This window comes from Microcebus murinus, chromosome 12, assembly GCF_040939455.1.
Source record: "Microcebus murinus isolate Inina chromosome 12, M.murinus_Inina_mat1.0, whole genome shotgun sequence".
NCBI lineage: Eukaryota > Metazoa > Chordata > Mammalia > Primates > Cheirogaleidae > Microcebus > Microcebus murinus.
Window position 1 is genome coordinate 87,332,870 of NC_134115.1, and position 27,879 is coordinate 87,360,748.

At 50.6% G+C, this 27,879-nt stretch overlaps 1 protein-coding gene and 1 long non-coding RNA gene across 5 annotated transcripts in view; one reads left to right on the top strand and one right to left on the bottom strand.

Moving 5' to 3' along the window:
- LOC142874324 (uncharacterized) overlaps positions 1 to 22,781 on the top strand; it is a 28,160-nt gene extending 5,379 nt beyond the window's left edge. The window contains exons 2-3 of the long non-coding RNA XR_012922147.1: positions 21,201 to 21,480; positions 22,312 to 22,781. This is a non-coding gene — a long non-coding RNA (uncharacterized LOC142874324). The remainder of the gene's footprint in view (positions 1 to 21,200; positions 21,481 to 22,311) is intronic.
- On the bottom strand, positions 11 to 27,431 carry ZER1 (zyg-11 related cell cycle regulator). 4 transcript variants are annotated; one of them, XM_076009104.1, is made up of 16 exons: positions 27,303 to 27,431; positions 17,102 to 17,353; positions 15,643 to 15,793; positions 14,971 to 15,407; positions 14,498 to 14,674; positions 13,597 to 13,711; positions 13,293 to 13,439; positions 12,842 to 13,009; positions 9,034 to 9,249; positions 8,295 to 8,336; positions 8,030 to 8,149; positions 6,599 to 6,714; positions 6,071 to 6,259; positions 5,025 to 5,122; positions 3,649 to 3,751; positions 11 to 1,659 (listed from the first exon to the last, which is right to left on the bottom strand). In XM_076009104.1, the coding sequence occupies exons 2-16, from the start codon at positions 17,257 to 17,259 to the stop codon at positions 1,602 to 1,604; spliced, it is 2,295 nt and encodes a 764-aa protein (XP_075865219.1). In that variant the 5' UTR covers positions 17,260 to 17,353; positions 27,303 to 27,431; the 3' UTR covers positions 11 to 1,601. The 4 variants fall into 4 exon arrangements, with proteins under 4 accessions (XP_075865219.1, XP_012627606.1, XP_012627609.1 ...); XM_012772152.2 differs by having other exon boundaries at positions 12,836 to 13,009; XM_012772155.2 differs by having other exon boundaries at positions 27,069 to 27,431.
- Between the last annotated feature and the right edge of the window lie 448 nt (positions 27,432 to 27,879).

Genomic DNA, 27,879 nt, shown 5'->3' on the forward strand with positions numbered 1-27,879 from the left:
AGACGCTCTCTTCTCCACTTTGCACAAAAATGTATTTCTGTGACATCCCCAAAGTACAGACATTTCACCAGGCCCCAGGTGGGAAAGTGATGTGATGTGAGCTCTGCCCAGGGTCTGGCTGGGGCCTCCAGCATGGGATGGAAGGGAGGACAGATGCAGGCCACCTGCTAAGCTGGGGGAATGCAGGGCTGCTGCCCCCGTCCCAGGGCCAGGAGGGAGAGGCTCCAGGAGAAAAAGGCCGAGTGGCTCTCCGGGGGGCTGTTCACTTGGCCTATTCTACCTGGAGCAGAAATGCTGGGCGAGTCCAAACACAAACCCAGGAAGGAAGCAGGAAGAAAAAGCCATTGCCTGGAGGCTGCCTCCAGGGTCAGCTCTGTTCCCCATGTCCACGCTCCGCAAGTGTGTTGATGTGAAGCAATTCAGAGTTACGCCGAGAAAGAAGCACAGGGTATTGAGGGACACAGCTGCCTCTCACACTTCTCTGAAACACGGCACGCAGGTTTCCACGGTAAAGCCTAGGGCAGGGTGGGAAGGGCTGAGCGGCCACTGCAGAGCAGTCCAAGTGCTGGTCTGGAGGTGGCTGGCTGTGGCCGCTGTGAGTGAAAGGCTGGAGAGGGGACCTCCTGCCTCTGAGAGAGGTGTGGGGTCCTCAGGGCAGCCAGGCAGGCTGGGCTGGGCGAGGCAGGCTCAGTTCTGCTGGTGGGAGTGCCTGGGCCCCTCGGGTGCTGCGGGCAGATGAGGGCTCTGGAGCGAGGCAGCAGGCCCCTGGCCCCAGGAGGTGCTGGCGTCCAGAGCTGGGGACAGGTTCTGGATGTGTTTGGCAGAATGGGCAGTGGAATCTGCCTCTGAGTTCTGACCACCCCTGGGCTGGGGCCTTCCACAGCCTGGGACCTGGTGGGAGACTAGGAGGCAGCCTCCGTAGCAGCGTGGCCTCAGGCAGGCCTGGCCCAAGAGCAGCTGGGCCACTGGGCGCCCCCGCTCCTTGAGGGTCCTCTGGGGCAGGGCTGCCTGGATCTGGGCCTAGGAACAGCTCACTTTCTTGCCCCAGATGGCCCACAGCTGGGAGCACCAAGGCATTTGGGAGACCCAGTGGGGTTAGTTTTAATCCCCAAACCCCATCAGCCACGCCCAGGAGCTGAGACGGGGCTCTCGGGCTGGGCGGGGTTAGGATGTCGGAGTAGGCTGGGAAAGGCCTGCTCCCCTCATAACAGGAAGCCAGGCTGAGGCCTGAGTTTACTGGAGATGGACCACACACTCACAACATCATAGGCATTTAGTCTGGATGGGGTAGGAGTGAGTGTGGCAGCGATGGAGGCTTTGAGTTGGGTCTGAGAATGGCCAAGGAAGCTGCAGGACTCAGGGAGTGTTTCTTTTGTTTTTGTACAGAAATCATACACACAAAACTTCACACTTCCTAACCAAAAAAAATAATATATATATATAATATATATATCTCACTAATGTTAAGGAAAAGCGTCGGTTGTGCAAAAGTCCCCTGTGTCTCTTCGTCCCGTGGGAGGCCCCTGAAGGGGGTCTGCCATCTGGGCGGCTCAAGCCTGCTTCCTCCCGGCCTGTGGTCCAGAGCAGTGGGGCGGAGGCCTCTATCTGGACGTGTCCATGTTCTCCTCTTTAAAGTTACTGCAGTGCTCAATCACCTTGCTGGAGACAACGGGGAGACAGGATTGGAGAGTGGGCTCGGCTGGGGCGAGCCTGGCCCGCCTGGGTGATCGGGCTGCTGGGCTAAAACACGTGTTAATAGTGATGCTGATGCCAGCCAAAGGATGCCTAGGGTGAACGGCACGTGCAGAGTGCCCAGGGAACAGCACCTGTGGCCATGACTCCCATAACCGCCCCACCCCGCCCCCTCCCCTCCTTCCTTCCTGTGCCCCTCCCTCCCAGTCTCAGGGCATCTGTGGACAGGGGGTCCCCAAATCAGCTCAGGCCTGACTTCTAAAAACCCTTTGGTCCTTTCTTTAGCAACATCTTCCTTCTTCATTTTCCCTGCACACCAAACCTTTCTCTTTCTGGAAGTCTTGTAGTGGTCCCCAAACTGGCTGCACATCAGATTTACCCAGAGGCCGTGATCCAGCAGCAGGTCCAGGCTGGGGCAAGGGCAGCTGTGCTCCCACAAGGGCCCTGCCACCCATGGCAGCCAGGCCCCAGCACTCCAGCTCAGAGCTTGACCTCACCCACCCCAGCCTGACTGCTGGGAGTTGCTGCCCATCGCTGCCAGGTGTGAACTTCCCCTTCCAACACTAAGCCTCTGGGTTGAGAAGGGACTCACTGTAGCCTCCATGTGCTAAAGGGTGCCCTAGTGCCTAGTAGGAAGTGAGTGCCCAGATTGGGACAGTGAGCTGTAGACAGGCTGAGAGCCTTCCCCTAAGTGTCCTCCAGGGTCATTCGTTCCTCACTGTCAGGCCAGCTGGCTCAGACACCCATGTCAGACCTTAGAGAAATGTTCAAAGTGACTGGAGTAGGTTGCTGGCCAGTCTTACCTAGTACTTCACAAATTTCCTGGGATCCCCGTTAACTATGAACATTCCCAGGCCCACCTCCCAGACCCACTGGAAAAGAAAACCTAGGGGTGGGGTCTGTGTGTCTTTAACAGTCTTTCCAGCTAGGCCCCATGGCTCACGCCTGTAGTCCCAGCAACTCAGGAGGCTGAGGCAGGAGGATCACTTGAGCTCAGGAGTTTGAGGCTACAGTGAGCTATGATCGTACCACTGCACTCCAGCCTGGGCGACAGAGTGAGACCCCACCTTATCTCTTAAAAAAAAAAACTTTCCAGACAATTCTTTAGGGAGATTAAGTTTAAGAACCACTCATGTTACTATTCCCAAACTGAGATGAGTCTGTCAATTAATGTTTAAGTAGTGTCTCTGCCAAAAATAATGGCAGGACCCGCTGACACCCCTACCGCCCCCCAGCCCAGTGAGTCACCCTCTGGGGAGTCTCTGAGCTCCAGGCCTCTCCTCCCTGTGACCTTTTTCCTCTATACCATGTTTAGAACTATGACAAAAGTCTATTGGGGTCAACGTGACTATACTCCCTTCTCCCTCCCTACTCTGGATCCTAGAGAAAGCAAGACCGTTACCACTGATTCTGACACACGGCATCCCTGAGAGTCTCTCTTGTGCCCTGGTAACACGAGAATCAGAGCCCGTGATGTTTGGGCACTGCAATGAAACCCACACAGCAATGGAAGGTGGCGACTCTGCCGGGTCTGTGACCTCCACACTCAGAAACTCACTTGCACTCTGTCCCATCTTGTCTCTAGCATGCATATTACCACACTGTGTCCTCTCTTTAGTTGAGATGTCTTTGGCCAAAAATAATGAAAAGTTCTGACCTGACTTGCTAATTTCTAGTAATAAGAGGATGGATTTGGGGGAGAATAAAAGAAAACTAAGCTTACAGATGAGGGCAATGATGCTCTGTTCAGAGCTTGATCATCTAGTTCCCAGACACATTGTGGCCAAGATGACACTTGGAGAGGCTCCAGCTGGACATCAGTACACTGTCCACCTCCACATCTACCCTGAGTTGCCCCTGGGAACTTCAGCCATTCTTAACCACCGGAGGGCCCCTGCTGTGTCCCTCACTCTACCAAATCAAGGCTCCAAGCAGAAACACATGCTGATCTCTTACCGGGCCATTTCCTTGGTCTCCTGCCGTGCTGTCGCCATCTTGATCATGTCCCTCAGAAGGGGCATCCCACCTTCTTTGATCAGCAGGGGGCAGTACTTGTCAGCTGTGGGTAGGAGAAGGCAGCAGGTGACCAGGATAGGTCTTCCTTCTACCAACCTGAGGCCTAGAAACCCACCCTTGTGAGGACTGGGCGGGGATGGGGGGTGGGGGGTAACTGAAGACAGGGCCTGGGTGGAAGGACAGTGATAGGAGTGGCATGAGCCCCGGGGCCCAGCTCCCGTTGGAAGCTCCTGTATCCAGCAGGGGGGAAGCAGGTGGTTAATTGCTGGAAAAGGCTTTTTCCTACTTTGGTTTGAGGTTGCTGCATTTTTTTTCAGAGCTTGTCCTATGGAAAATATCACCCAAAACCAGTGGCTGCTAAACATGATGATCCTCTGAGAAGCCTCTGTAAAAACACAGATTCCTAAGAATATCCCTGCCCCTGGATATTGATTCAGAGACCTGAATTTATTTGTATGTTTACTGAAACACCACTGGTCATTCTGGTGGCTGGACAGCTTGGAACCAGCTAGTGGTGTTCTGTCATGAGGAAAGCATAGGGATTTCTTCTTAATTAAAAAAAAAAATTCTTTTAGAGGCAAGGTCTAGCTAGTTGCCCAGGGTGGAGCCTATGTAGTGACTATTCACAGCTCAGCAAGGCCTCAAACTCCCTCAAGCCATCCTCCTGCCTCAGCCCCCAAATAGCTGGGACTACTGGTGTGTGCCACAGCACTGGGCTGACATGAGATTTTTTTTTTTGAGACAGTCTCACTCTGTTGCCCAGGCTAGAGTGCCGTGGCGTCAGCCTAGCTCACAGCAACCTCAAACTCCTAGTCTCAAGCAATCCTCCTGCCTTAGCCTCCCAAGTAGCTGGGACTACAGGCATACCACCATGCCTGGCTAATTTTTTTTCTATTTATTTTTAGCTGTCCAACTAATTTCTTTCTATTTTTAGTAGAGATGGAGTCTCGCTCTTCCTCAGGCTGGTCTCAAACTCCTGAGAGCAAATGATCCACCCACCTCGGCCTTCCAGAGTGCTAGGGTTACAGCGTGAGCCACGACATGAGATTTTTAACTGTTCCCTCATAGGGAAGCAGGAGGTATGAAGAAAGCTGTGGGGGACCACTGCCTGGGCCGCCTTGCTTGCCAGGCCGGCTTTGGTAATGAGGCAGGGCAGCCATTAGGCGGGGCTTCCCATAGATGTGGGAAAGGGGGGTTTGCTCTGAGGCACAGAAGCTGACAGCAGCTCTCAGTGCTCCCTCCCCGATATGGGCTCCCTGAGGGCACAGCTGTGTTCCAATGGGCAGGTGTCTGAACCCAGGGCAGTGGGCACTCACGGTAGACAGACACGAGGTTGTATAGGGCCCAGGTTGCCCAGTGCTGGCTGACAGGAGAGATGCCCTGGGGAAGGAGGCGGAGAATCGGCTCAAACGACCTGCAGAAAGAGAAATCAAGGTCACTTCTGATGCTGGGGCAGGGCAGTATGTCTTGACTCAGGTTTCTCCTCCCTGAAGGATCCTGAAGACCAACCAACCGAGGGGCCAGTAGGATGCCAGGGAGAAGGGACACCTGGCCCTTCACCCCACTGGGGGCTCCGCAGGGGAGCTCCCTTGGGAGACAGGATGAGCACATGAGCATGTGAGGGAGGCAGGAAGGACCAGATTAGGTAGGGCAGAAAGCTGGGCACCTCCGCTAGGAAGAGAGACCCAGCCGGGGTAGGAGGGGAGAGTTCACTGGGCACAGAAGCAAGTGTGATCGCTCTTCTATGGGCCACCCTGGAGTCAGGGTCCAAAACCCGGAATGTGCGTGTGAAACCTCTGGGCCAGGGATTCCTCTTCTCTTCTCCCCACAATCTATAGTGCTTGGAGTGTCGGCGAACCCACAAGCACGAGCCCGTTTCTCCCAATATGGGTTTCCAACTGAAATGCCCATCAGTAGGGATGGCATGTAGAAAGTGACACCATCCTAAAATGACACAGGAGACCCAGGCCTGGTAACTGGACATTCAGTCACAATACAGTAGGAATTGGTGCCAGCTTGACTTAAAGTAGTGAAATCTGTGCACAGAAACACTGCTGATGGACAGACATCAAAATGTCAACAGGGGTTCTCTCTCCTGTTGTGTCTGAACTTTCTTCTTCTTTCTCCCCACAGATACACGTGTATTGAATGTTTGTAAAGAGCAGGCTTTGGGTATATGCACGTGTCGTGCCTGAAAAATATAGGTGAGGTCTGTGCCCTTATGCTCTTTGTCCTTATGCCTCAATGAGTGAGAAAAACCAGGCAGAGGAGCAGAAAGAGGCAGGGCGCTTTGACTGTTCCTGGCTGGGATGCTCGGCCTGCCGCAGTGCATGTCCACTCCCTACCCACCCCGCCCCCGCACCTGTAATTGATATTTCTCCGTGAGTTGATGTCCCAGCTCTGGATGGCTGCCCACATGCGCTCCTCCACCTCCTCCCGCTGGGGTTCACAGACGCCCCAGGCCTCAGGCCCATCAAACATGATGTGGGAGAGGACGCCACAGGCATTGTAGGAAACCTCGATCCCGTCGGCCTTGCTCTCTAGCAGGTTGCTGCCGGGAGGAAGAGAGAGAAATGGGGCCCACTCCCTCAGGCCTTCTTCAGATACTAGTTGTTAGATACCCAACTCATAAACCAGATGCCAGAGGTACTATTTATTTATCACTTGTTTATACCCAGCCTACTTCTAAAAGGGATTTGAGGTCACTTAGATACAGTTACAAGAGGACCATTGATGGAGGGTTGAATAAATAAGAAACCAAATTACTGAGGAAAGGCAATATTTATAATAGAAACATAGGTTAAGAAGAGTTGCTGTAACTGAGCACAGACTAGAGCTCTGAGCATTGTGGCAGCTAAGGCAAAAAGGTAACAAGGCAAAAAGTACCAACCTGAAGACACTGATGAATTGGGAAGTCATTAGCTGAGGCCGCAGCTCCTTGACCTCTGCCACATTCCCCAAGAGTCCCAGCATATTCCGATGTAGTTCCTGCTTCTCTGGGAATTCCTGGGAAAATGAGAGCCATTGGACCCACATCAATTAGTACTTAATTACTTAGTGTATGGTATTGTTAACTTTAAAGTTTCATGGGCCAGGCACAGTGGCTCACGCTTGTAATCCTAGCACTCTGGGAGGCCGAGACGGGAGGCTTGCTTAAGCTCAGCAGTTCAAGACCAGCCTGAGCAAGAGTGAGACCCCTGTCTCTACTAAAAAAAAAAATTGAAAAAAATTAGCTGGGCAAGTAAAAATTAGACAGGCATGGTGGCACATGGCATTAGTCCCAGTTACTTGGGAGGCTGAGGCAGGAGGATTGCCTGAGCCCAGGAGTGGGAGGTTGCTGTGAGCAAGGCTGACGCCAGGGTACTCACTCTAGCCTGGGCAACAAAGCGAGACTCTGTCTCAAAAAAAAAACAAAAAACTTTTCATGGATGTCTGGCCATTTCAATTCAACAAAGAGGGGGGAATATATATATATATATACTGCCCCCCTAACTTCCAGTGTACTTAGGACAGTGCTGGGTACACACAATAAGGGGTTAAAAAGTTGGAGGTTCCTTGCCACAAGACAAAGGCTGAGTAGAGATCTGACCTATGGTACAGACATGGTTCTATTTACCAAAGCACAAAATATTAATATTAGTTTAAGGGAATCTCCTTAGAAACTACAGAGGAAAATAGCAGATGAATCACTTGAGGCCAGGAGTTTGAGACCAGGCCTGGCAACATAGTGAGACCCTATCTCTAAAAAAAGAAAATAAAAATAAAAAAATTAGTCCAGTGTGGTGGTGCATGCCTGTAGTCCTAGCTACTTAGGAGGCTCAGGTGGGAGGATCGCTTGAGCTCAGGAGTTCCACGTTGCAGTGAGCTATGATCAGGCCACTGCACTCCAGCCTGGGTGACAGAACAAGACCCTATCTCTAAAAAATAAAACAAAACAAAAAACAAAAGAAAATAGAGGATGAGTTTTTTAGAAGGAACAGACCATCCTAGTGGACAGAATTCTGTCCAGCTCCTATCACAGTGGACTTACAGCCAGCTGTGGGCAGTCTGAGAAATCACTGCTGAGAAGATAAGAGTGGGGTTTTCCCTTGGAGGGACAGCTCTCAAGAGGGTCCCGCCAGGCCATCTGGGTCAGGGAGGGTCTCTGGAGCTTCTGTTAGCAGCAAATCCTGGGCTGGTGGGCCTGTGAGGTGGCCCCTGCTGCCTTTCTGTGGGAACCATGGGTGAAGGGTGCTAACAGATTTGGTTGGGGAGCCTAGGGACAGAAGAGAGGCTGTGTGGGCAGCTGAGGTGGCTGATGCCACTGGAGGGGGGGCACTACCTTCAGGCAGTCCAGGAAGAGCTTCATGCCATTGAAGTTGAGGAACATCTCGCAGTTGTCAGGCGTCTCGTCCGTGATGTTCCACAGGGCACTCCAGGAGAACTCCATCACCTGGTCACACTGCGGGGAAGGGCAGGGCTCCACTGAGACTCACAGCACCCAGTGAAGGGGGTTCCCTGACAAAACATAGACATCTCCCAGGGCCAAACCAGTCCCCTCTTGGGCTGGGGAAAGGGCAGAGTAGCTCCACGAAGACCTGACTTACTATCTTGTCCAGAAGCTTCTTCTGAATCAGCTTCAGCATGGTCTGTGGGCAGAGAAAAGAACTTGCTAGACTAGGTCAGAGCTCAAGAAATACCACATCCCCCTAGAACCCAAGATGGAGGGAGGAGGGTCAGTGAGCTGATTCCTGTTCACACATCCTGCCAAGATCAAATCTCCGTATCCCTTTGGGAGGCTCTTTGAAGATGTCCACTCCACAGACCCTTGGTACTTGGTATCAGGAGGCCAGGGTGCTGGCCTTGGCTCTGCGCTGACTCCCTGTGGGCCTTTGGGCTTGAGCTTCCCCAGCAAGAAAATGAGAGGAGGAGACTAGACACTCTTTAGTTCCTTCCTCATTCTTTCCTTCCTTTCACTAGCAATATTTATCATCTCTTCACTGTGCTCTAGGCCCTTCACTGGGGAGTGCTGCAGACACAAGGATGGAAGAAGAGCGCAGTGTCTTTCCCTGAGGAGCTTGCAAAATCAGAGGGTGCTGGGAGAGGATGACAGCATGTTCTAGGTGGAAGAAATCTACAGGGTCATAAGTGATATTACTGTTAAAAAATTCTTTTGGTCCAGCCCAAATCCTTCATGCCTCAGCATACTCTCCTCCCTACCCTGACTGCCAGATCCAGGTGGCCTCTGAGGCTCTCACTCAAAGCAGAGCTGTGGAGAGTGGTGGAGACAGCTACAGCAGTGGGGCTCAGGACAGGGGGCGTGGAGGACAGCTTGCCTGCACGTACCACAACAAAGCCCATCTTGCCCACAGCCTCCTTGTGGTCGTTGTCCACCTGGCAGACCAGGGCATTGCACAGGTGCACGGCAATGCGCTGGATCGACTCGTCCTGCCGTGTGGGGTTGAGGATGCTGAGCAGGAGCTCGTTTACCCGGCGGTACTGGAATTCTAGCTCCTCGGGGATGCTGAAGTTGCAGAGGGTCAGGCAGCAGTTCCTCTGCACCTGGGCCAGGACAGGAGACAAGTGGGGCACATTCAGGGTCAGACTTGGGAACAGAGCTGGAGGGGCTCTGTAGAGGCATGAGATCATCCAGAGCTGTGGTGGTCCATGAAGACTTTCTGGAAGAGGAGGCTACAAGGTTCTTTTTAAAAATATTTTTTTTAATGTGAAATATTCATACAGAAGAATGCATAAAACCCAAATGGACAGTTTTACAAATAATTATAAAGTGAACACCATGTAACCATCACCTGGGTCAAGAAACAGAACATTGCCAACACCCAGAAGTCACCATGCGTCCCTTCCTGATCATAGGCCCCTGCATCCCACTAGGGGGAACCGCTATCCCTGCTTTTCTTTTTTTTTTTTTTTTTGAGACAGAGTCTCGCTTTGTTGTCCAGGCTAGAGTGAGTGCCGTGGCGTCAGCCTCGCTCACAGCAACCTCAAACTCCTGGGCTCGAGCGATCCTTCTGCCTCAGCCTCCCAAGTAGCTGGGACTACAGGCATGAGCCACCATGCCCGGCTAATTTTTTATATACATATCAGTTGGCCAATTAATTTCTTTCTATTTATAGTAGAGACGGGGTCTCGCTCTTGCTCAGGCTGGTTTTGAACTCCTGACCTTGAGCAATCCGCCCGCCTCGGCCTCCCAGAGAGCTAGGATTACAGGCGTGAGCCACCGCGCCCGGCTATCCCTGCTTTTCTATATGGGTGATTCTATGGGTTTGCAAGATCAGCTGTTGTTATATGTAGCTGAAATGCACTCAGTTCTTCATTTGCAGTATAGTATTCCATCATGATGATAACCTGATTTTTTACCCATTCTGCTGATGGATGTCTGGGTGACTTCAAGGGTTGGCTCCTGTGAATGATGCATTATACCTGCACCCAGGTGTCCATGGGCATGGGCTTCTCTAAGGCATGCATGCCTGGTGGCATTTCTGGGTTACAAGGTGTGCATGTCTTCAACTTTACTAGATAATACCAGCCTGTCTTCCAAAGTGGTTGTACTAGTTTACACTCCTACCAGCAGTGCATGAGAACTCTAGCTGCTCCACATCCTCAATTTCTCTTTGCACTGTCTGCAGGTTTATTGATTTTTTTTATAACATTCTCAGCACAATTTCCTTGTAATTTAATTTCCTTCCTTCCTTTCTTATTAGATATTGGAAGTTCATCATACTTTATTAATCATGTAATTTAGAAGATATCGCTCTTGATTTTTTTGTCCTTTCCCTCAATTTTAGAAATTTGAGAAAAAGTTTATTTTAAATTATAAAAGCATACTTGCTTGATGCTTAGATGAAAAAAAAAATTATAAAAGCAATAGTTACTGTAAAAAGTTCAAATAATATTATACTATTTGAGCAGAAAGTTAAAATCTTCCATTTCATTTCTGAGAAGTAATCACCATTAAAAGTTTGATGTACATCTTTCTAGATTTTCCATCATGCAAATATAAACATATATTAGAGGAAAGGAAGTACAAAAACAGATATTATTATATATTGGTCCAGAATTTCTCTTCAGTTATCAATACGTAAAGGACGTATTTCTACGTTAGGATGTATAGATTCTGCCGTAATATCCCATCATGTGGATGGACCACATGTGACCTTTCCAGGTTCCTGGTCCTCAAACAGTTTCCTCTGATTTCCAGTTAAGCAAGGGTGAATGTATGTATATCTTTTTCTTCTAAGAACATTTCTAACTGTGGAATGCCTAGGTTGAAGGGTAAATGCATTTGCAATTTTGGCAAGTTCTGCTGGTTGCCCAGCAAAAAGGTTGTACGATTCACCCTTCACCAGTGGAAAGTGTACGAGAGTGCTCTTCCCCCACCTTTGTCGTGTTGACGCTGGGTATCACCACATCTCTTAAGATGAAATGTGTTACCTTGTTATTTTAATTTCCATTTCTTTAATAGTTTTTATTAATTAATTTGGGAGTCTCTAACTAGTCTATTTTTTTTTCATTACAAGAACAAAAACAAAAAAGACATCCCTTTTGCCTGATTACAAAATCGATCTCAATGAAGAAAGAACAACCACTCCAGAATTTGGAGTTGGCGAGGCAGTGGAGAAGTGGGTATTCCCATTTCTGCAGAGGCTATGTCCCCACCATGGCCCTTCTGGAGGACAATTCGGTAATACATACCAAATGCTTGACAAATACACATACATATTGCTCCTGCAATTCTACTTATAGAAATATATTATAAGGATAATCACTTAAGTATAGTCAGCAAAGCATTATTTGAGGGAGCAAAAGATTAAAAAGCAACCTAAATGTTCAACCACGGGGGCTGATTCAATAACTGCAGCCCATGCCTGGTTAATTTTATCTACTTTTGGCTGGCTGCAGTGGCTAAAGCCTATAATCCTAGCACTCTGTGAGTCCAAGGTGGGAGGATCACTTGAGGTCAGGAGTTTGAGACCAGCCTGATCAAGAGTGAGACCCCCAGTTCTACTAAAAATAGAAATGTTGCTGGGCACAGGGGCTCACGCCTGTCATCCTAGCTCTCTGGGAGGCCGAGGCGGGCGGATTGCTTAAGGTCAGGAGTTCGAAACCAGCTGAGCAAGAGTGAGACCCCGTCTCTACTATAAATAGATAGAAATTAATTGGCCAACTAATATATATAGAAAAAATTAGCCGGGCATGGTGGTGCATGCCTGTAGTCCCAGCTACTTGGGAGGCTGAGGCAGGAGGATTGCTTGAGCCCAGGAGTTTGAGGTTACTGTGAGCTAGGTTGACGCCACGGCACTCACTCTAGCCTGGGCAACAAAGTGAGACTCTGTCTCAAAAAAAAAAAAAAAAAAAAAGTTAACCAGGTATGGTAGCACATGCCTGTAATCTCAGCTACTTGGGAGGCTGAGGCAGAAGGATTGCTTGAGCCCAGGAGTTTGAGGTTGCTGTGAGCTAGGCTGACGCCACAGCACTCTAGCCCAGGTGACAGAGTGAGACTCTGTCTCAAAAAAAAAAAAAATTATCTATTTTTAGTAGGGACAGGGTCTTGCTCTTGCTCAGAATGATCTCTAACTCCTGACCTCAAATGATCCTCCTGCCTTGGCCTCCCAGAGTGCTAGGACTACAGGCATGAGCCACCACACCTGGGCAATTTTTCTGTAGAGATGGGGTCTTGCTCTTGCTCAGGCTGGTCTCAAACTCCTGGCTTCAAGTGATCCTCCTGCCTCAGCCTCCCAAAGTGCTAGGATTATAGGTGTGAGCCACCACACCCAGTTGTAGTTATAATTTTTCTATGGTAAAATTTTTTATTACTTTTTTTAAAAAGCAGCTATTAGAAAAAATACCCCCCAGAACAGTGTTATGGGGCAGAAGGGCTGAAGAGGCAGCCGGGGCAGAGGCTCAGAGGCAGGAGGCCAGGGCCTTGAGCTTCCACGTGGAGCAGGTGGAAGAGGGTGGAGGGTGGCTGGGATAGTGGACTGCAGGTGGGGCTGGGCCTGAGTGCCAGGGGACAGGGGAGCTGGGAGGGAGGCAGCATAGAGCCAGGTGAGCCCCTGTGGCAGTACAGGGCCATAGGCAAGGGGCAGCTGGGCCAGAGCATGCAGGCCGTGGTGGGCAGGGGGCTCACCGTCACCTCCTGGTAGGATTCCATGCCATTCAGCACCACCTGGATGACCTGCCGGCGCAGCTTGACGCTCTGCTCTGAACGGTACTCGGAATTGGTCAGGTAGAAGAGGGCAGCACTGCCCGTTACTTGGATGTTCTTGTCATACTTGTGGCACTTGAGGGCTGTGATGACCAGCTATGTGAAGACAGGGTAGGAGCCTGGGCTGGCAAGTGCCGTGAAAGTTGTACAAGGACAGGCCTGGGCTCTGGGAGGGGCTTGAACAGGTTCTCTAGGGCAGGGCTTGTGCCAGTCTTGCTCACCCAGACAGGAGTGGGGACTAGGGTAGGGCCTGAACATGGCCAGTGCTGAATAGCTCAAGGGCTATGGGGCCAGGGGCTCTGGGGACATAGCTCAGCCAAGTCCAGCACCCTCCAGGTAGGGCTGGACAGAAGCTGAGGGTCCCTGGGTTTGGACTAACCTTCAGGGCCCGCAGCAGCTGGTTACAGCGCTCGATGCGTGCGATGTCAAAGAGCAGGTTGATGGCCCGGGACGTGATCTCAGGCCGGTGCTCTGTATAGGCCTCAATGGCATTCAGCACCTGCTCCTCATTTTTGTCACCACTTACCTGAAATGGGACATTCTCAGAACAACCCAGAAGAGGCCAGGGGGTGGGATTCCACATCCCAGCCCAGTCTGTAGCTCCAGAGCTGACACACTGGTCGCCCAGCCCAGCCACTTCCCTTCTCCCAGGGCTCCCTGATTCCTCCCCTCCTGCCTCTCACTTTGTAGGCCGGAATGTGCGTGAGGCGGCACAGGGAGGTCTCGAAGAGCCCGAGGAACTGCAGTGGCCTTTTCAGAGCCCGGAAAGGCATGATGCTGCTCTTGGAAGGTTCGATGCTGGAGAAAGAGGGGGCTGGGGTCAGTGGCTTGGGGCCTAGGCCTGAGCTGGGCCTCCCTGGGGGTAGCTTGGCATTTACTCAATATTCTCTCTTCTAGCCCCGCCAACCTCATCCCTTTTATGTGTAGGGGTCAAGGTCACATTGTAGAGGAACATGTGGGATGTAGTGTTATTGCAACCATCTTTAGAAAATATTATTTTCCACTCTAATAAGGATGTGTCACCTTTAGGTTTCACCAACAGTCATGAAGGGGCAAACCCATAACTTAAACATCATTAAAGCATGGCTGGGGCTAGGGTTTATGGCCAGTCACAGCTGGTAAAGTTTGATCAGAGCTCCCAATCAACCAACCAACCAACCCAGGAGCCAGTCTACCTACAGCAATGCCTGACAGGTGATAGATGCTGCCAGCCTCACCACTTATAACCACCACACTGTGCTCTGGTCAGTCTGAGCGTCTAGTAATTTCCTAGCAGCTCCTCACATTCCCACCTTCTAGCCTTTGCACATGCTGTTCCAGGTACTGGCACACCCCTCCCTAGCAGACTCAGAATGAGCTTTCAAGACAGCCCAGATGCCATTCCTCCTCTTTTGTTTCTGATCCTCAGGGCAACTCCAGAGCCCTGTACTTCCCACCACAGCTTTGTGTCCCCACCAGCTCACACAGACTCTGAGAGGGCAGAGCCTGGTTTGTTCTTTATCTCTAGCATGCAGCACAACACTTGGCAATTCAAAGGCTTGTTGAATGACTCCCTGCTAGCAACCGTGGAGGGTGGGTCCCTACCTGGTCTGCCCTGCTTCCTCTTCCATCTTGGAGATGCTGCAGTTTTCCAGGATCATGTGGCCAGAGATGTCCAAGGACATCAGGTTCCCCAGCTTCTGCACAAAGAGGCTCAGCACCTTCCGAGTCAGCTTAAACTTGTAGTAGCTGGAGAGGCGGTCTCGGGAAATGTCCAGGTGTCTGGAGATTGGGGTGAGGGCACGGGTCAGGAGCTGGGTACAGGGTGGGGCTGCCTTGGAGACCCCTGCTCCTTCAGTCCGTAGCAGGGGAAGGCCCATGCCTGCCACAACTGCTCCAGGACATTCTGGAAAAAAAGCCTGAATAGCCCAAATCCAGCTGAAATATTGGATTTGAGGAATGGGACTGTCTCTTCCATCCCTACCCTCTGCCTGGCCAGAGGCTCCTGAATCTCATGGGACTGACAATACCCACCTCCCTGCCCACCCTCCCTGGTGAGCTCTGGGCCAGCAGCTCACCGCAGCTTGTGCAGCTGGACAATGACACGGATGTGGTCATCCGATAGGTCCATGTTGTAGAGCACGAGGGATACCAGGCTGTCTTTCCACTGGGTTAGGAAGGCAGCGTCGCTTGTCTGAATGCCTGAGAGGTCCAAAGCAGCCAGCGAGTTGAGTGGTCGCAGCAGGGACTCCACAGGGACCCCATCGATCATGCGGCCCAAGTTGAGGAAGCGGAGGCGGCTAAAGCCCTCGAAGGTGAAGTCCTTAACCAGCACCTGGCAGGTGGGGTTGACGAGACACTCGTCTTCACAGCCCCCTGGGTTCTCCTCCTCATAGAATATGTTGGCACAGCCAAAGAGGCTTAAGGACACCAGGGTGTGGCTAAAGCTCCTCAGTGTCTGTAGGCTCTTGGCAGACAGCTTCTCGCAGTTGGTCAGGTACAGCTCCACCAGGTCCTGTGGCAGGCATAGCTCCGTCATTACCACTGTCACCACTGCTTCCCACACTGCCACCCCAGGCCTTGCCCTGGGCTCCGGGTGGGCTGGGAAGGGGGTCTGCACAGTTGAAGAAAGCAATGGAGGACCCTAGGGAGGGGTGTGCTGGAGGCCCCGGCCCTGCCCCTGCTCAGTGCTTGGCCCTCTCTGGCCAGCCCGTGTGGCCAGCCCTGGTGCCTGGTGGTTTAGGGCTCACCTGCTTGCGAATGGCTTCCAGGTCCTGGTCCTGAACCAGGTCCTCCCGGAGGTGGATGCGGGTGAGGCGGGTGCTTCGGGGGTCTGAGAAGAGGGTGAAGAAGCTCTCGTGTGGCTCAAAGTTGCAGGCAGCGTTGACCAGCTCCACATACCTGGGAGAGGAGTAGGCCTGGCTCATGGGAGGGTCTTCCCTTCAATTCACAAACCCTCCCTCCCTGAAGCATTCTCTTCCTCCTCCCCATAGTAGCTGGTTGGATCCTGACTACATTACAGGTGAGATTAAGGGTGCCCAGGAACTAGGAATCTAAAGGTAGCTCTCTGGGTGACCCCCTGGAGTTGCAGGGCCTCTTATTAATCGCAAATCCTGAACTCTTCCCTCCAGAACCCTAGATATTCCCATAACAAACACAAACACCGATGCCCACTCTCCAAATGCACATGCCTGTCCCACACCCTCCATGCACACTGAGTGGCAGCAGCCCCACCCCCAAGGCATATGCATCACCTTCCTTAAGCCCCTCCTGGGACCCTTTCAAATGGAAAAATTAAGCCGAGAGGTTTGGGGTTCCCAGCTGGGTACAGGTAAGCCCTGTTGAGGTACTAACTCATGCACGAATCCTGGTCTGTTGGAAAAGGTTTTGGATTCAAACACTCTGGAATCTAAATCCTGGCTGTCCCTACCTGGACAACTTCACACAAGAAACTGAACTTCTCAGACCTCAGTTTCTTTATCTGTAAAATGGACATAACTCTCATCTGTAAAGTGTCCAACCTCGTGCCTGACCCACAGCAAATGTTCAGAGCAGTCCAGCTCTGCCCTCAGGTCCCACGCAGGCTCTCGCTTTCTTATGCAAGCATTTGGACTAATAATTTCCCTCCGGGCATCTGGACTGAGCTCCCAGTGTCAGGTGAACACACTGCATGCTTCTAAGAGCGCCTATCATGGGGAGTCCCTTGGAGGAGCCACATAAAGATCTTCTGGAAGATTCCATCCCTGGTCATGGATCCATTATACTGGCACTGGCATGTAGACCCATTCACATCCATGCTTACTTGGTTCACAGGCACAGGCGAGTGCATGAGCATGCAGATATGCACACACACACGTGGAATGGCACATAACGCTCTCATCTATACGAAGGTTTTTACACTATCACATCCCTAACTGCACACATGCAGTTTCACACTCAGACATACTCTGTGCTGCATAAGCCTATGAATGTACACATACCCATTCCCTTATGTGCACCGCCCTCCACACACATACCAACACACACACATATATACCTTTAAGGTTATGGACACGCCACTCTTTCACATAGCCATGGACATCCATGTGCACACACACCCTCACACTTTTGTATTTACAGCTGTTCCCATGTGGTACACACACAGTCCCAATTTCTCCACACACGCTCATGCTAAGACCCGCCCCTGCCCCCAGCCCGGGCCTTGCTCACTCATTGACCAGCTGGTCACAGATCTCGCTGGGCAAGAAGATGTCTGGATGTAGCCGCAGAGTCTCCTTGTCCAGCAGGTAGCCTAGGGTGCCATCCAGGTTGCGCAAGCAGAAGTCAGTACAGAGGGCCATCAGCGACTCAGGAGTGTCGGACGCCATGCTGGGGGCAGGCAGGTGGGACACTCCAGGACAAGGGCCCCTAGGGGCAACAGTGATTCCCCAACACTCACAAGATCATTGGCAGAGCTGCAGCCTGGGAAATGGGAAAGAAGCCAACTGAAATGCACGTAAGGGCCAGAGCCATTGGCTGCCCTATGTCTACTCTCTGAGTAGGGAAACTGAGGCTCTGGAAATCATACTCAAATTAGCAGTTTAGTAGGGCCAGGCCTGTACTCCCAGTTACTGGAATGGCCGAGGCAGGAGGATCACTTGAGCCCAGGAGTCTGAGGCTGCAGTGAGCTATGATGACATCACTGCACCCTAGCCCAGGCAACAGAGTGAGACCCAGTCTCAAAACAAAAAACAAAAAAACACTAACCATAAGGTAGAAAATGAAAACTGATATGCACTGAAGTGAAGAAACATCTGCTTATGAATATACAAAAATTAATTTGAGTTAGATGATAGACCTAAATGTGAAAGATAAAACAAGTTTTCAAGAAGAATATACAGGAGTGTACCTTTTTTTTTTTTTTTTAAATTGTTATGGCTTTAGAGTAGGCAATGATTCCACATAAAGAGAAAGAAATTGTTAAATTGGAACAATTAAAAACTCTGGGCCAGGTTTGGTGGCTCACGCCTATAATCCTAGCACTCTGGGAGGCTAAGGTAGGTGGATCATTTGAGTTCAGGAGTTTGAGACCAGCCTGAGCAACTGTCAGACCCCATCTCTACTAAAAAAATAGAAAGAAATTATCTGGACAACTAAAAATACATATATAAAAAATTAGCCGGGCATGGTGGCACATGCTTGTAGTCCCAGCTACTCAGGAGGCTAAGGCAGGATTGCTTGAGCCCAGGAGTTTGAGGTTGCTGTGAGCTAGGCTGACGCCATGGCACGCTAGCCCGGGCAACAGAGTGAGACTCTGTCTCAAAAAAAAAAAAAAAAATGGGCAAACGATTTGAACAGGCATTTCATAAAGGGGGATAGTGAAATGGGCAGTAAACATATGAAAAGCACTTGGCTTCATTACTCTCAGGGAAATGCACAGTAAAACCACAATAAGATGCCATTTCCCACCCACCAGCCGGCTCAATTGAAAACAATGACAGCAACACCATAGGCAATACCCAGCATTGGTGACGATAAAGAACAATGAGAAGTCTCACGCACTGCTGGTGGAGTATAAATCAGTGTGAACTGGGAGTACAAATAATATTGAACATTATTTACTAAAGTTGAACATGTTTTGCAATTCCACTCATAGTTATATATGTTATATATGTAAATGTGCACCAAAAGATGTATCCTAGAATGTTCGCAGCAGCACTGTTTGTAATGGCACCAAACAGAAAAGAACCTGAATGTCCACTGACGCTGGAGTTGATAATTTTTTTTTTTTTTTTGAGACAGAGTCTGGCTCTATTGCCTGGGCTAGAGTGCCGTGGTGTCAGCCTAGCTCACAGCAACCTCAAACTCCTGGGCTCAAGCAATCCTCCTGCCTCAGTCTCCCAAGTAGCTGGGACTACAGGCATGCGCCACCATGCCCGGCTAATTTTTTTCTATATATATTAGCTGGCCAATTAATTTCTTTCTATTGTTTTAGTAGAGATGGGGTCTCACTCTTGCTTGGGCTGGTTTTGAACTCCTAATCTTGAGTAAACCTAAACCTGCCTAAACATCCCAGACTGCTAGGATTATAGGCATGAGCCACCGTGCCCGGCCTGGAATGGATAATTATGGTGTATTCACTGATGAAATACTCATTGCAATGAGATTGTACAATACACTGTTAACAGCTTGGATGAACTTCAAAATGTTTAGTGAAAGAAGCCAGAAACAAAATAATATATACTGTAGCAATCCATTTAAGTTTTACTCTATTAAGTTCAAAAACAGGGGAATCTCATGTGTGGTGGGAGAAATCAGGATTGTGGTTACTTGGGGGGTGACTGCAAGGGGGTTTCTGGGTGACAATGAGCACCTAGCACCCAGCACTCAGGTCTTTAATCTGAGTGCTGGATATGCAGGCGTATTCACTTGTGAATAACCATGCAGCTGTATATCATGATGTACGTACTTTTACAAATGTACATTATAATTGAAGTTAAGAAAATTGTTAGGACACCAAAGAGGTTCATATTTAGAAGGGGGCCAGGGATCAGTCAAGTGATAATCCAACTGACAGTATAACTCCAGCTAAGATAAGTGGCTACAGAGAATGAAAACTGAACCTTCACATTCAAATGAGGAAACAATAAGCCATTTATAAGATGACGAACAGTCATAAATTAATCCCAAACCAACATTTTCCTACCAGGGTCTACATCAGAGGTGGGGAAAAAAACAGGCAAAACTAATCTATGGTGTTAGCATCAGGGCAGTGACTACCTTTGCAGGTATGCTGGAATTAGAAGGTGGCAGAAGTGGCTTCTGGGAGTGCTTGGACACTATGCTCACTTGTGGAAATTCATCAGACTCTACACTCACATTTTGTTCATCTTTCTTTATGTATGTTATACCTCAAAAAAGTTTTTTAGCTGGGTGTGGTATGCACGCCTGTAGTGCCAGCTACTCGGGAGGCTAAGGCAAGGCGACTGCCTGAGCCCAGAGTTTGAGGTTGCTGTGAGCTATGACAATGCCACTGCACTCCAGCCTGGGCAACAGAGAGAGATCCTGTATCGAAAAATTTTTTTAATTAAAAAAATTAGTTTTTTAAAAAATTACAGGCTCTGTAGTCCGACAGATTTAGGCTTTGACTCGGTTCCACAATTCACTAGTAAATTACCTGACCTCTGTTTCCACATCTAGAAAGTGGGGATAATCATCTCTACTTCACAGGGATGCTGCAGCAAGGGAGACGGTATTGGGAAAATGCTTAGTCCCAGGCCTGACACAGACTAAGTACATAACCAATGGCGGTTATGATCCCATCTTGTAGGTGAGGAAACTCAAGCTCACAGAGACAAGGCTACTCTGTTCAAACTGGCATTTGAACCCGGTCTCTTGGATCCCCTCGCATCATGCCTTACAGGGTTCTGAAGGCGTTTGAGGCCCAGCATTGCCCTGGCTTCTTGCAGTCTCCATGTCCACATGTCCACATGTGACCCTTTCAGGCAGCTTAGCACAGCCAGTGGAGGCCACAGGGCACTTTGGGCTTTGGAGTTTAAGTGTGGCACCACCACTTACTGGTGACTGTGCTATATATGAGTTCTGGAGTCACACAGGCCTAGCTTCAAGTCTCAGCCCTGCCACGTGAGCAAGTGTCTGTGCGTCAGTATGTTTTTCTCTAGTAAAACAGTGGCAACACAGGCCCCTATCCACGGCACTGTGTGAAGGTTACACAGAATAATATCAAAAGGGCTTAGCATGGTGTCAAGCATGGAGTAATTATTTCCCAGGTCTGGGTTTCCCACGACAAGGCCTATTGTGTTACCTGTCCCACTGGCAACGTGAAACCCTTGAGGGAGGGCACAAAGGGCATGGCTTTCCTCTGCCTTCATTTACTTCCAGATCTTTAAGAGCCCAGCAGCCTCGCCTGCTTGGGAAACTGGAGCCAGAGGGAGTGCTACTGGCGCGGAGACCTCGCCCTGCTGGAAAGCGACAAGTCCAATCTCGTCTAGCAGGGCCTCCAGAATTAGAACCAGCTTTCTGGCCTACTTGGTCCCCACTGACCCCCTATTCCAGCCAGCCTGGGCTCCTTCACCGCACTGGCAATGGGCCCTAGGCACAGGTCACCTTCAGACCTTTGCAAAGTCTGTTCTCTTTCAATGGCGCCCATCCAAATTCAACTGATGCCTGTGGTCCCAGTGTTAAAGCTACTTCCTCTGGGAAGCCATCCCTGACCTGCCAGGGTGTTCCTGCTGTGTGCCCCACAGGCCCTACCACAGCAACGAACGCTTTGTACTGATGCTGCTTTAATCATCCGCTTCCTTGACAGATAGCCAGCTCCATGAGGGCAGAACCAGCCTGTTTTGTTTGGCATCCCTGGGCCTGTTCACTCAGTAACTACCTACTGAGCACTGGGGGTCCAACGGTGAGCAAGGCAGACAGGTCCTTGCAAACCAGCTCTGGAGGGAGACAGACATCCACCGTATTCACCTGAAAAGCATGCAAATGGATATCACGTGACTGTGACGAGGATTCTGAAGGAGAAAGAGGGACCTGAGGCTCTGAGTGCCCATCTGGAGAACCTGCCCTGGACCCAGGAGTCAGAGCAGGTATCTTTAGAAGTGATGTTTCAGCTGAGACCCAAAAGATAAGTCCTAGTTTAACTCTCGTTGTGGGAAGAGAAGGGAAAGGCACTCTGGGGAAGAAGGAAAGAAATACCCAGGCTGAAAGGAGAGGGGGTGCATGGGATGTGGGCAGCACGGGCCCAGTTCCGTGACTGAAAATGAACAAAGGAAGCACTCAGCACCCCACATGGGGCCTGCCACACAGTAAGCCTCTAACAAAGGCCTGTGGAAGAGACAGTGAAGGATTCACAGGCTGGGATCCGCACGAGGCCTGGGAGGGAGTGCACGATCTTGTATTCTCCCACCCAGTGGCTGCAGATGAACCTCACAACTCTGAATGAAAGAGCCACCAGGGCTTTGCCTTTCCTGCAGGCCTGAGCCCAGTTTCCCAGGTAGCTACTCTGCCTTAACCCTGCTGCCCAGGTGGAAGAAACTACCATGTCAGTCACCAAGGCCACCCAAAGCCCCCAAAAGACAACGTGGGCAGATGGTACCATCTGTTAACCTCCCTTTAGCAGGGCTGACCCTGCTGTTCAGGGCTGGGGTGAGCTGGAGGAGGAAGAAGCTGTCCTCATCTTGGCACTGAGGCAGAGAGGCCTGAGGGCTGCAACACTCCAACACTTGTGCCTATTCAGCTGTAGGCCTGGCACCTACCAGAGGCAGCCATCTCTACCCACTCTACCCCTTAGGGGTTCTCATTCTCAGGGTGGGCACTGGCCGTCTGGAATTCTGGCAACTGGGGACAGAGAGCCTCTGATTACGACAGACCACCACATTGGAAGAAGCCTGTGTCTTTCTCCATCTTTTTTCTTGCAGGTTCTCTAAAACTGGATCCAGCTTGAACTTACGACATCCTGGGGGAGGGGGGAGGGGGAAGAGAAGAGGGAGAAAAACAGCAGCAGCAGCTACCACTGTACCACTTCCATGTTGGACACTTCCAGATGTGGCCCTAAGCTCCTTACAGGCTTTATTTCATACATTCTCTTATTTAACCAATGAAAAGATATTTCCTCACAGCCTCTACTTGTAGCTAATTAATCATTTGCATAACAATTTGTCTGCTGACCCATCCCCCAGCCCATGATTTCTGGCAGGACAGGACCTGTGTCTGCTTGTGGGCACACAGCTGTATCTTCCACAGCCCCTCCATGCAGATTTGTGCCTGGCATTTAACATAACAAAGGTTTGCTGTCACTAGAATTACCTCACCATAGCACTATGAGATAGAGATTGCTACCCCATTTTCTGATGAAGACACAGGTACACACAACTAATAAGAAGCTTGCCTGAGATCACAAAACTGACAGGAGTGGGATGCAAACCTAAAGCAAACCCACGCTTCTCACCAAATCATTCTGTCTTCAGTCCATCCGGCGAAACAACAGAGGGAGAAAGAGAAACTGAGGTCCAGAGGAGGGAAGATGGGACCTTACCAGTGTCCTGACACCCAGGGTACAGAGCAGCTGGAGGAGCCAGAAGCTCTGAGCCTTGGAGCAATGCCCACCCTGTGAAAGATTAACCCAGGAGCTGGGGGGAAAACCCAAACAAATGCCCTATTTACAGAGGCTGGACGCTTTCCAGGAGGGAGTAGATCATGGGCCAGAAACTGGGGGTGTGAGACTGCTGTGAGGGGAGTCAGGGCAAGTGTGTGGGTCTCCAGGGGGCAGGGGTGACCAGGTGTCACCTAGCCTGAAAAATCTGCAGAGACTAAATCTTCAGGGCAGGTTATGTTAGAAAGATGCAGAAATGGAATGAGGGAGGGATGCACATCCCAGCTAGGTGGCTGCTGGTGCCACCCGGAGGCAGAGAGGCCTTGGGGAGGCTGAGTTAGGCTAGGAATCAGACTGCCTGGGTTCTATTCTTGTAATCAAATATATTAATGATCAACCCATTCTGAGTACCAAGTAGATACCCAGAACTCTGCTAAGTACTTGATAAGCATTAATTCATTTCATTCTCTCAACACCAAATGAGGCAGAAGTTATTATAATCTACAACTTCCAGAAGAGGCAGCTGAGGCTGAGTGGCTACATAATTTGCCACAGACTTTGTATGTGTGCAAACAGATATGTATGCATGTATTCATTAGTTCAAGACCCAGTGTTTTGAGATTTCTGTGCATATTCTCCTTGAAGCCACAGATAACCCATGATGGACATGTTATCATTTTGTTTCCCAGATGAAGAAACTATGGTTCAAAGATATGCAATGACTTATACAGTAAGTGCCCAACTGTAAAGCTTGGGCTCTTTACCTTTATGCTATGGGCAGGAACTGTTTCTCCAAGACTCAGCTTTCCCTCCTGTTGCACCAGCCTCCGCTGATTCCTTACAGCTCTGAGTGTCTGCACTGAGCACAGATGATCTGGTATTGCTGGCAACCATGCCCTGGGCATATGACATTTTTTGGCCACAAGATTGGAAGCTTCCTGAGGGCAGGGATGCTTTGTGACTCCTGGGGTCTCAATTACATAATGAGTGTGTGAATGGCTAGTTGCAGGTGAGGGAGCCTCAGCTCTACAAGCCAATATTTTCCAGCCTCAATATTTATCAAGGTCAGTATCTGACACTGTGCTGTGAATGGCACCTGTCTTGTGGGGTTGCTGGGGAGATGTTATGAAATAACAGCAGGAAGGTGGTAACCAATAATTATGAATCAGTGATGTTCCTAAAGATAATGTTTAGACCTTTCTCATTTCTGAACCTGGAAAATCAGCTTTGGTTATTGAACTAGATATAAGACATTGGTCCCCAAATACATGAACTGACAGGGGTCTCTGAATGAACATTTCAGGACTAAGAACAGCTGAGGTACTGAGCCAAGCAAAAAACCAATGGTGCCAAGAGCAGCCCTCCACCTGGTGTGCCTTCAAAATGTATCTGCAGAATACAGGTGGCACTAATGATAATAAGAACCATTCTTCACCTTTTGTAGAGTGCTTGAGAGTCCAGCTAATTCTTTCACAACCTGTGTCTCATTTCATCCTCTCAGTAGCCTTCAGATTTAGCAGGAGGTAGGAGAAAGCCATCATTTTCAGTGTATGGACAGGAAAACTGAGGTCCAGAGAGGATGGAACTTGGCCAGGCGTGGTGGCTCACACCTGTAATCCTAGCACTCTGGGAGGCTGAGGTGGGAGGATCGTTCGAGGTCAGGAGTTTGAGACCAGCCTGAGCAAGAGCGAGATCCCCTCTCTACTAAAAATAGAAAGAAATTAATCGGCCAACTAAAAATACATAGAAAAAATTAGCCTGGCATGGTGGTGCATGCTTATAGTTGCAGCTACTTGGAAGGCTGAGGCTTGAGCCAGGAGTTTGAGGTTGCTGACACCACGGCACTCTAGCCCAGGCAACAGAGTGAGACTCTGTCTCAAAAAAAAGAAAAAGAAAAAGAGGATGGAACTTACCTGAGTTCTGAGTTCACACAGTGAGCCAGCAGCAGAGCTGGGGCTTGAACAAGATCTCTAGGTCACTGGTCTGGGGCCCTTACCCACAACAGCCTGCTCTAACATGCTGGCTCTCAGCTTCTAAGTGTTCTGACCTTTCATGTTCAAATCCTCTGGCCCAGTTGTCCTGCTCAGCCTGTGACCCAGGCCTGATGATATAGTCTGGGCTTGGGAGGTGAGGAAGTAGAGCAACCATGGTTCTGCTCCCCATAAGGCAGGCTGCAAAACCTCAGCCTCTGCCAGGCACTTCAGGATCAATAATCTCCACCCTCACATTCGCCATGCACACCCCACCCACACATCTAGGCCCAGCATACACTGCCCTTCCCAATCTGTCTCCAAGCCACATTCATTTGAACACCATCATTTTGCCTATTTTATGTGGCAGAATGGGGATTTGCTGGATTCTTTTAAAAAAGCTCCTATCACCTTCCACTGCTATCAAAAAAAGCCACCATGATCCCTGTAGAATATGCAAACACTATTACCACTGAGGGGTGTCAGGAAGTTTCTACCTTGTCTCCCCAATATTTCCCCAAATCTTACTAGCTCAGGGAAGTAGCCAGAGCTGGTGACAGCACCAGCTGGTGCTAAAAGGAAAGACTCTGAGGCAGAAACACGAAAACATTCCTGATTGTCACACCATCCTCATCATCATGACTGCTATATATTGAGTACTTTCTCTGTGCAAAATACTGCACTAAGCAAATCAGCGTATGATCTTGTTTAGCTCAACAGTCCTCTTGTATAGAAGTGAGGACTAAGGTAGAAAAAGGTCCCTTGCCCACACACTTACAACCATGAAGCAGCAGCACATCAAATCCTGCTCTATGGACGTGCTTCTTTTATTTATTCCATCAATGGTCATTACAAAGACGGAAAAAGGGTACTTATAACACAAGGCCAGAGCACAATAGCCACTTGTCATCTAAAACAAATCTGTATTTTCTCCAACCACCAGACACTTCAACAAGCACAGTTCTGAAAGGGTGCCCCATTAGATATCCTATGACCCTACATCACACAGACAGCCCCTGACATCCTCCCTACTGTTCTATGACTTCCTTGCCAACCACTCTTCCCCTCCTTCACTCTGCTCCAGCACCACTCTTGGTGTTTCTTAAAGTCAACAGGCACACCACCGCAGGACCTTTGCACTTGCTGTTGAATGTTCTGACACTAGGCAGCTGCATGACTTGCTCCCTCACTCATCTCTGTTCAAAGGGCATCTTATTAGAGACTTTCTCTGACCTTCTTCTATACAAAGGGGACTCCCACTCTCTGGCCCTCCCTATGGTTCTTCCTGCTTTATTTTTTTCCATGGCACTTATTACCATCCTACATATTATATGTTCATTATTTGCTAAATGAACAAGTGAACCAAACTAGAGAGGCCCTTCATATCTGGCAACCACCTCCTGCTCTAAGTATAGCCTCCTGTGCCCCTTTTCAAAGCTGTCTTCCATGCTTATCCTAGCCAGTTTGAACCCTGAAGAGAAACTTTCTGTGGGAAATATCATATAGGAGGATTTTCCCAAGGCATCAGGCATCCCTCCTCCCCCTTAAAAAACAAATGGACTGATAAGCACAGGCAAAGGCTGGAAATCTTGGACTCCTTCGGTCAAAGAGCAGACAAGTCAAGTTCCACCCACAAAGCTGTAGTGGTCAGCATAGTCTGTTTCACTTTCAACTCACCTATCGGGCTCCCTTGGCCCTCAGGTGGCAATACCATCCTTCCTTTCCCATCCTGTTCGATTTCCCTGCACCTTGTCATCCCTTTTGGGAGCTGATTCAGAATCCAAGTCGTCCCTGAGCTTTTAAGCACTGCTCTGGGGGAACTTAAAGCTCATCCAACAGGTAGGAGGGGCAGAGGCTGGCGCTTTCAACCCTACATCTATCCCCCATCTTGTAGGTGCATCCGACAGGGCGTCATTTTTTTTCTGGAGGAAGGGAGCTCAGTTTTAAAGGCACGTTTCTCAGACCTGGCGGCAGGGATGGAGAAGGGAACCCTCCCACCATTGGCCTAGATGGACCTCTGCAAGTGGTTGCAGCGGCGATGCTTAGGCCCCGGAGGCAGGAGGCGAAGGAGGGGGACGCAGGTACATTCCCTGGCCCGGGGTCCGGGACCTACCCTGGGATGGGTCTGCCCTCTGCGTTGGGAGGCAGATAGGATGCTTCGTAGGCGAGGAGGAGCAGAGGATGGAGCCCGGGAGAGTCCGGGGCCAGAGCGCCTCAGGAGATTGGGGATCTCGTCAGGCTAGGGCCGGGGTCCGGGGGAGACCGGGTCGGCGGGGCGGAGCTTGGGATTCTGGGGATTGGAGCCCCGGGCGGGAGGGGGTCGCGACGCGGACCCCGCGGCCGTTACCTCGCCCTTAGGGCTGCCGGCGGGGCTGTGGGTCGCCTGGTGCTGGCTCCCGGGCCCGGCCCCTCCCCCGATCCGGCTCCTACAGCTCGGAGCTTGCAGCCGCCGCCGCCTCCGCTGTCAACAAACCCCGGGAGCGTCACTTCCGGGGCCGCCCCTTAGCAACAGCGAACGGGTTCCCCCGACGACTCCCGCGGCGAACGCGGGCAGCGGCGGCAGAAGGTTCCGGGGCCCCGCGGGCGCCCTCCTCCCGGCCCCCGGCCCGGCCTGCGGGTGGAAGGGCGAGCGCAGCGCCCGCCCCCGCCCCCCCTCCCGCTCAGAGCACGCGCCCTCCAGGGGCGTCCCTTGGCCCCCGAGGAGCCCGCTCGTGTGACCCTGGGTTCCCACTCTGGCGCAGCCGTTCGCTGGAGTCTAGGCTGCTTAAGGACAGGACTGACTCCGAGCACCAGCCCCCTTCATCCAGCGCCCTACTGAACATCTCTCGGGTTCTCCACACTCACGGCCAGACGCTGTCGTTACCTCCCCCTAAACGTGCTCCTACACCTACATCTAGAGAATGGGCCCCCTCGGCAACCGAGCT

Bases quoted from the DNA above. Each gene is read 5' to 3' on its own strand.
- ZER1 (XM_012772152.2), bottom strand. From the start codon at position 17,259: ATGGCGTCCGACACTCCTGAGTCGCTGATGGCCCTCTGTACTGACTTC. The intron at 14,675-14,970 runs GTGAGCTGCTGG...CCCAATCTCCAG, and splicing joins GTCCAGCTGCACAAGCTGCG to ACACCTGGACATTTCCCGAG. The intron at 6,715-8,029 runs GTAGTGCCCCCC...TCATTTTCCCAG, and splicing joins TCTTCCTGGACTGCCTGAAG to GAATTCCCAGAGAAGCAGGA.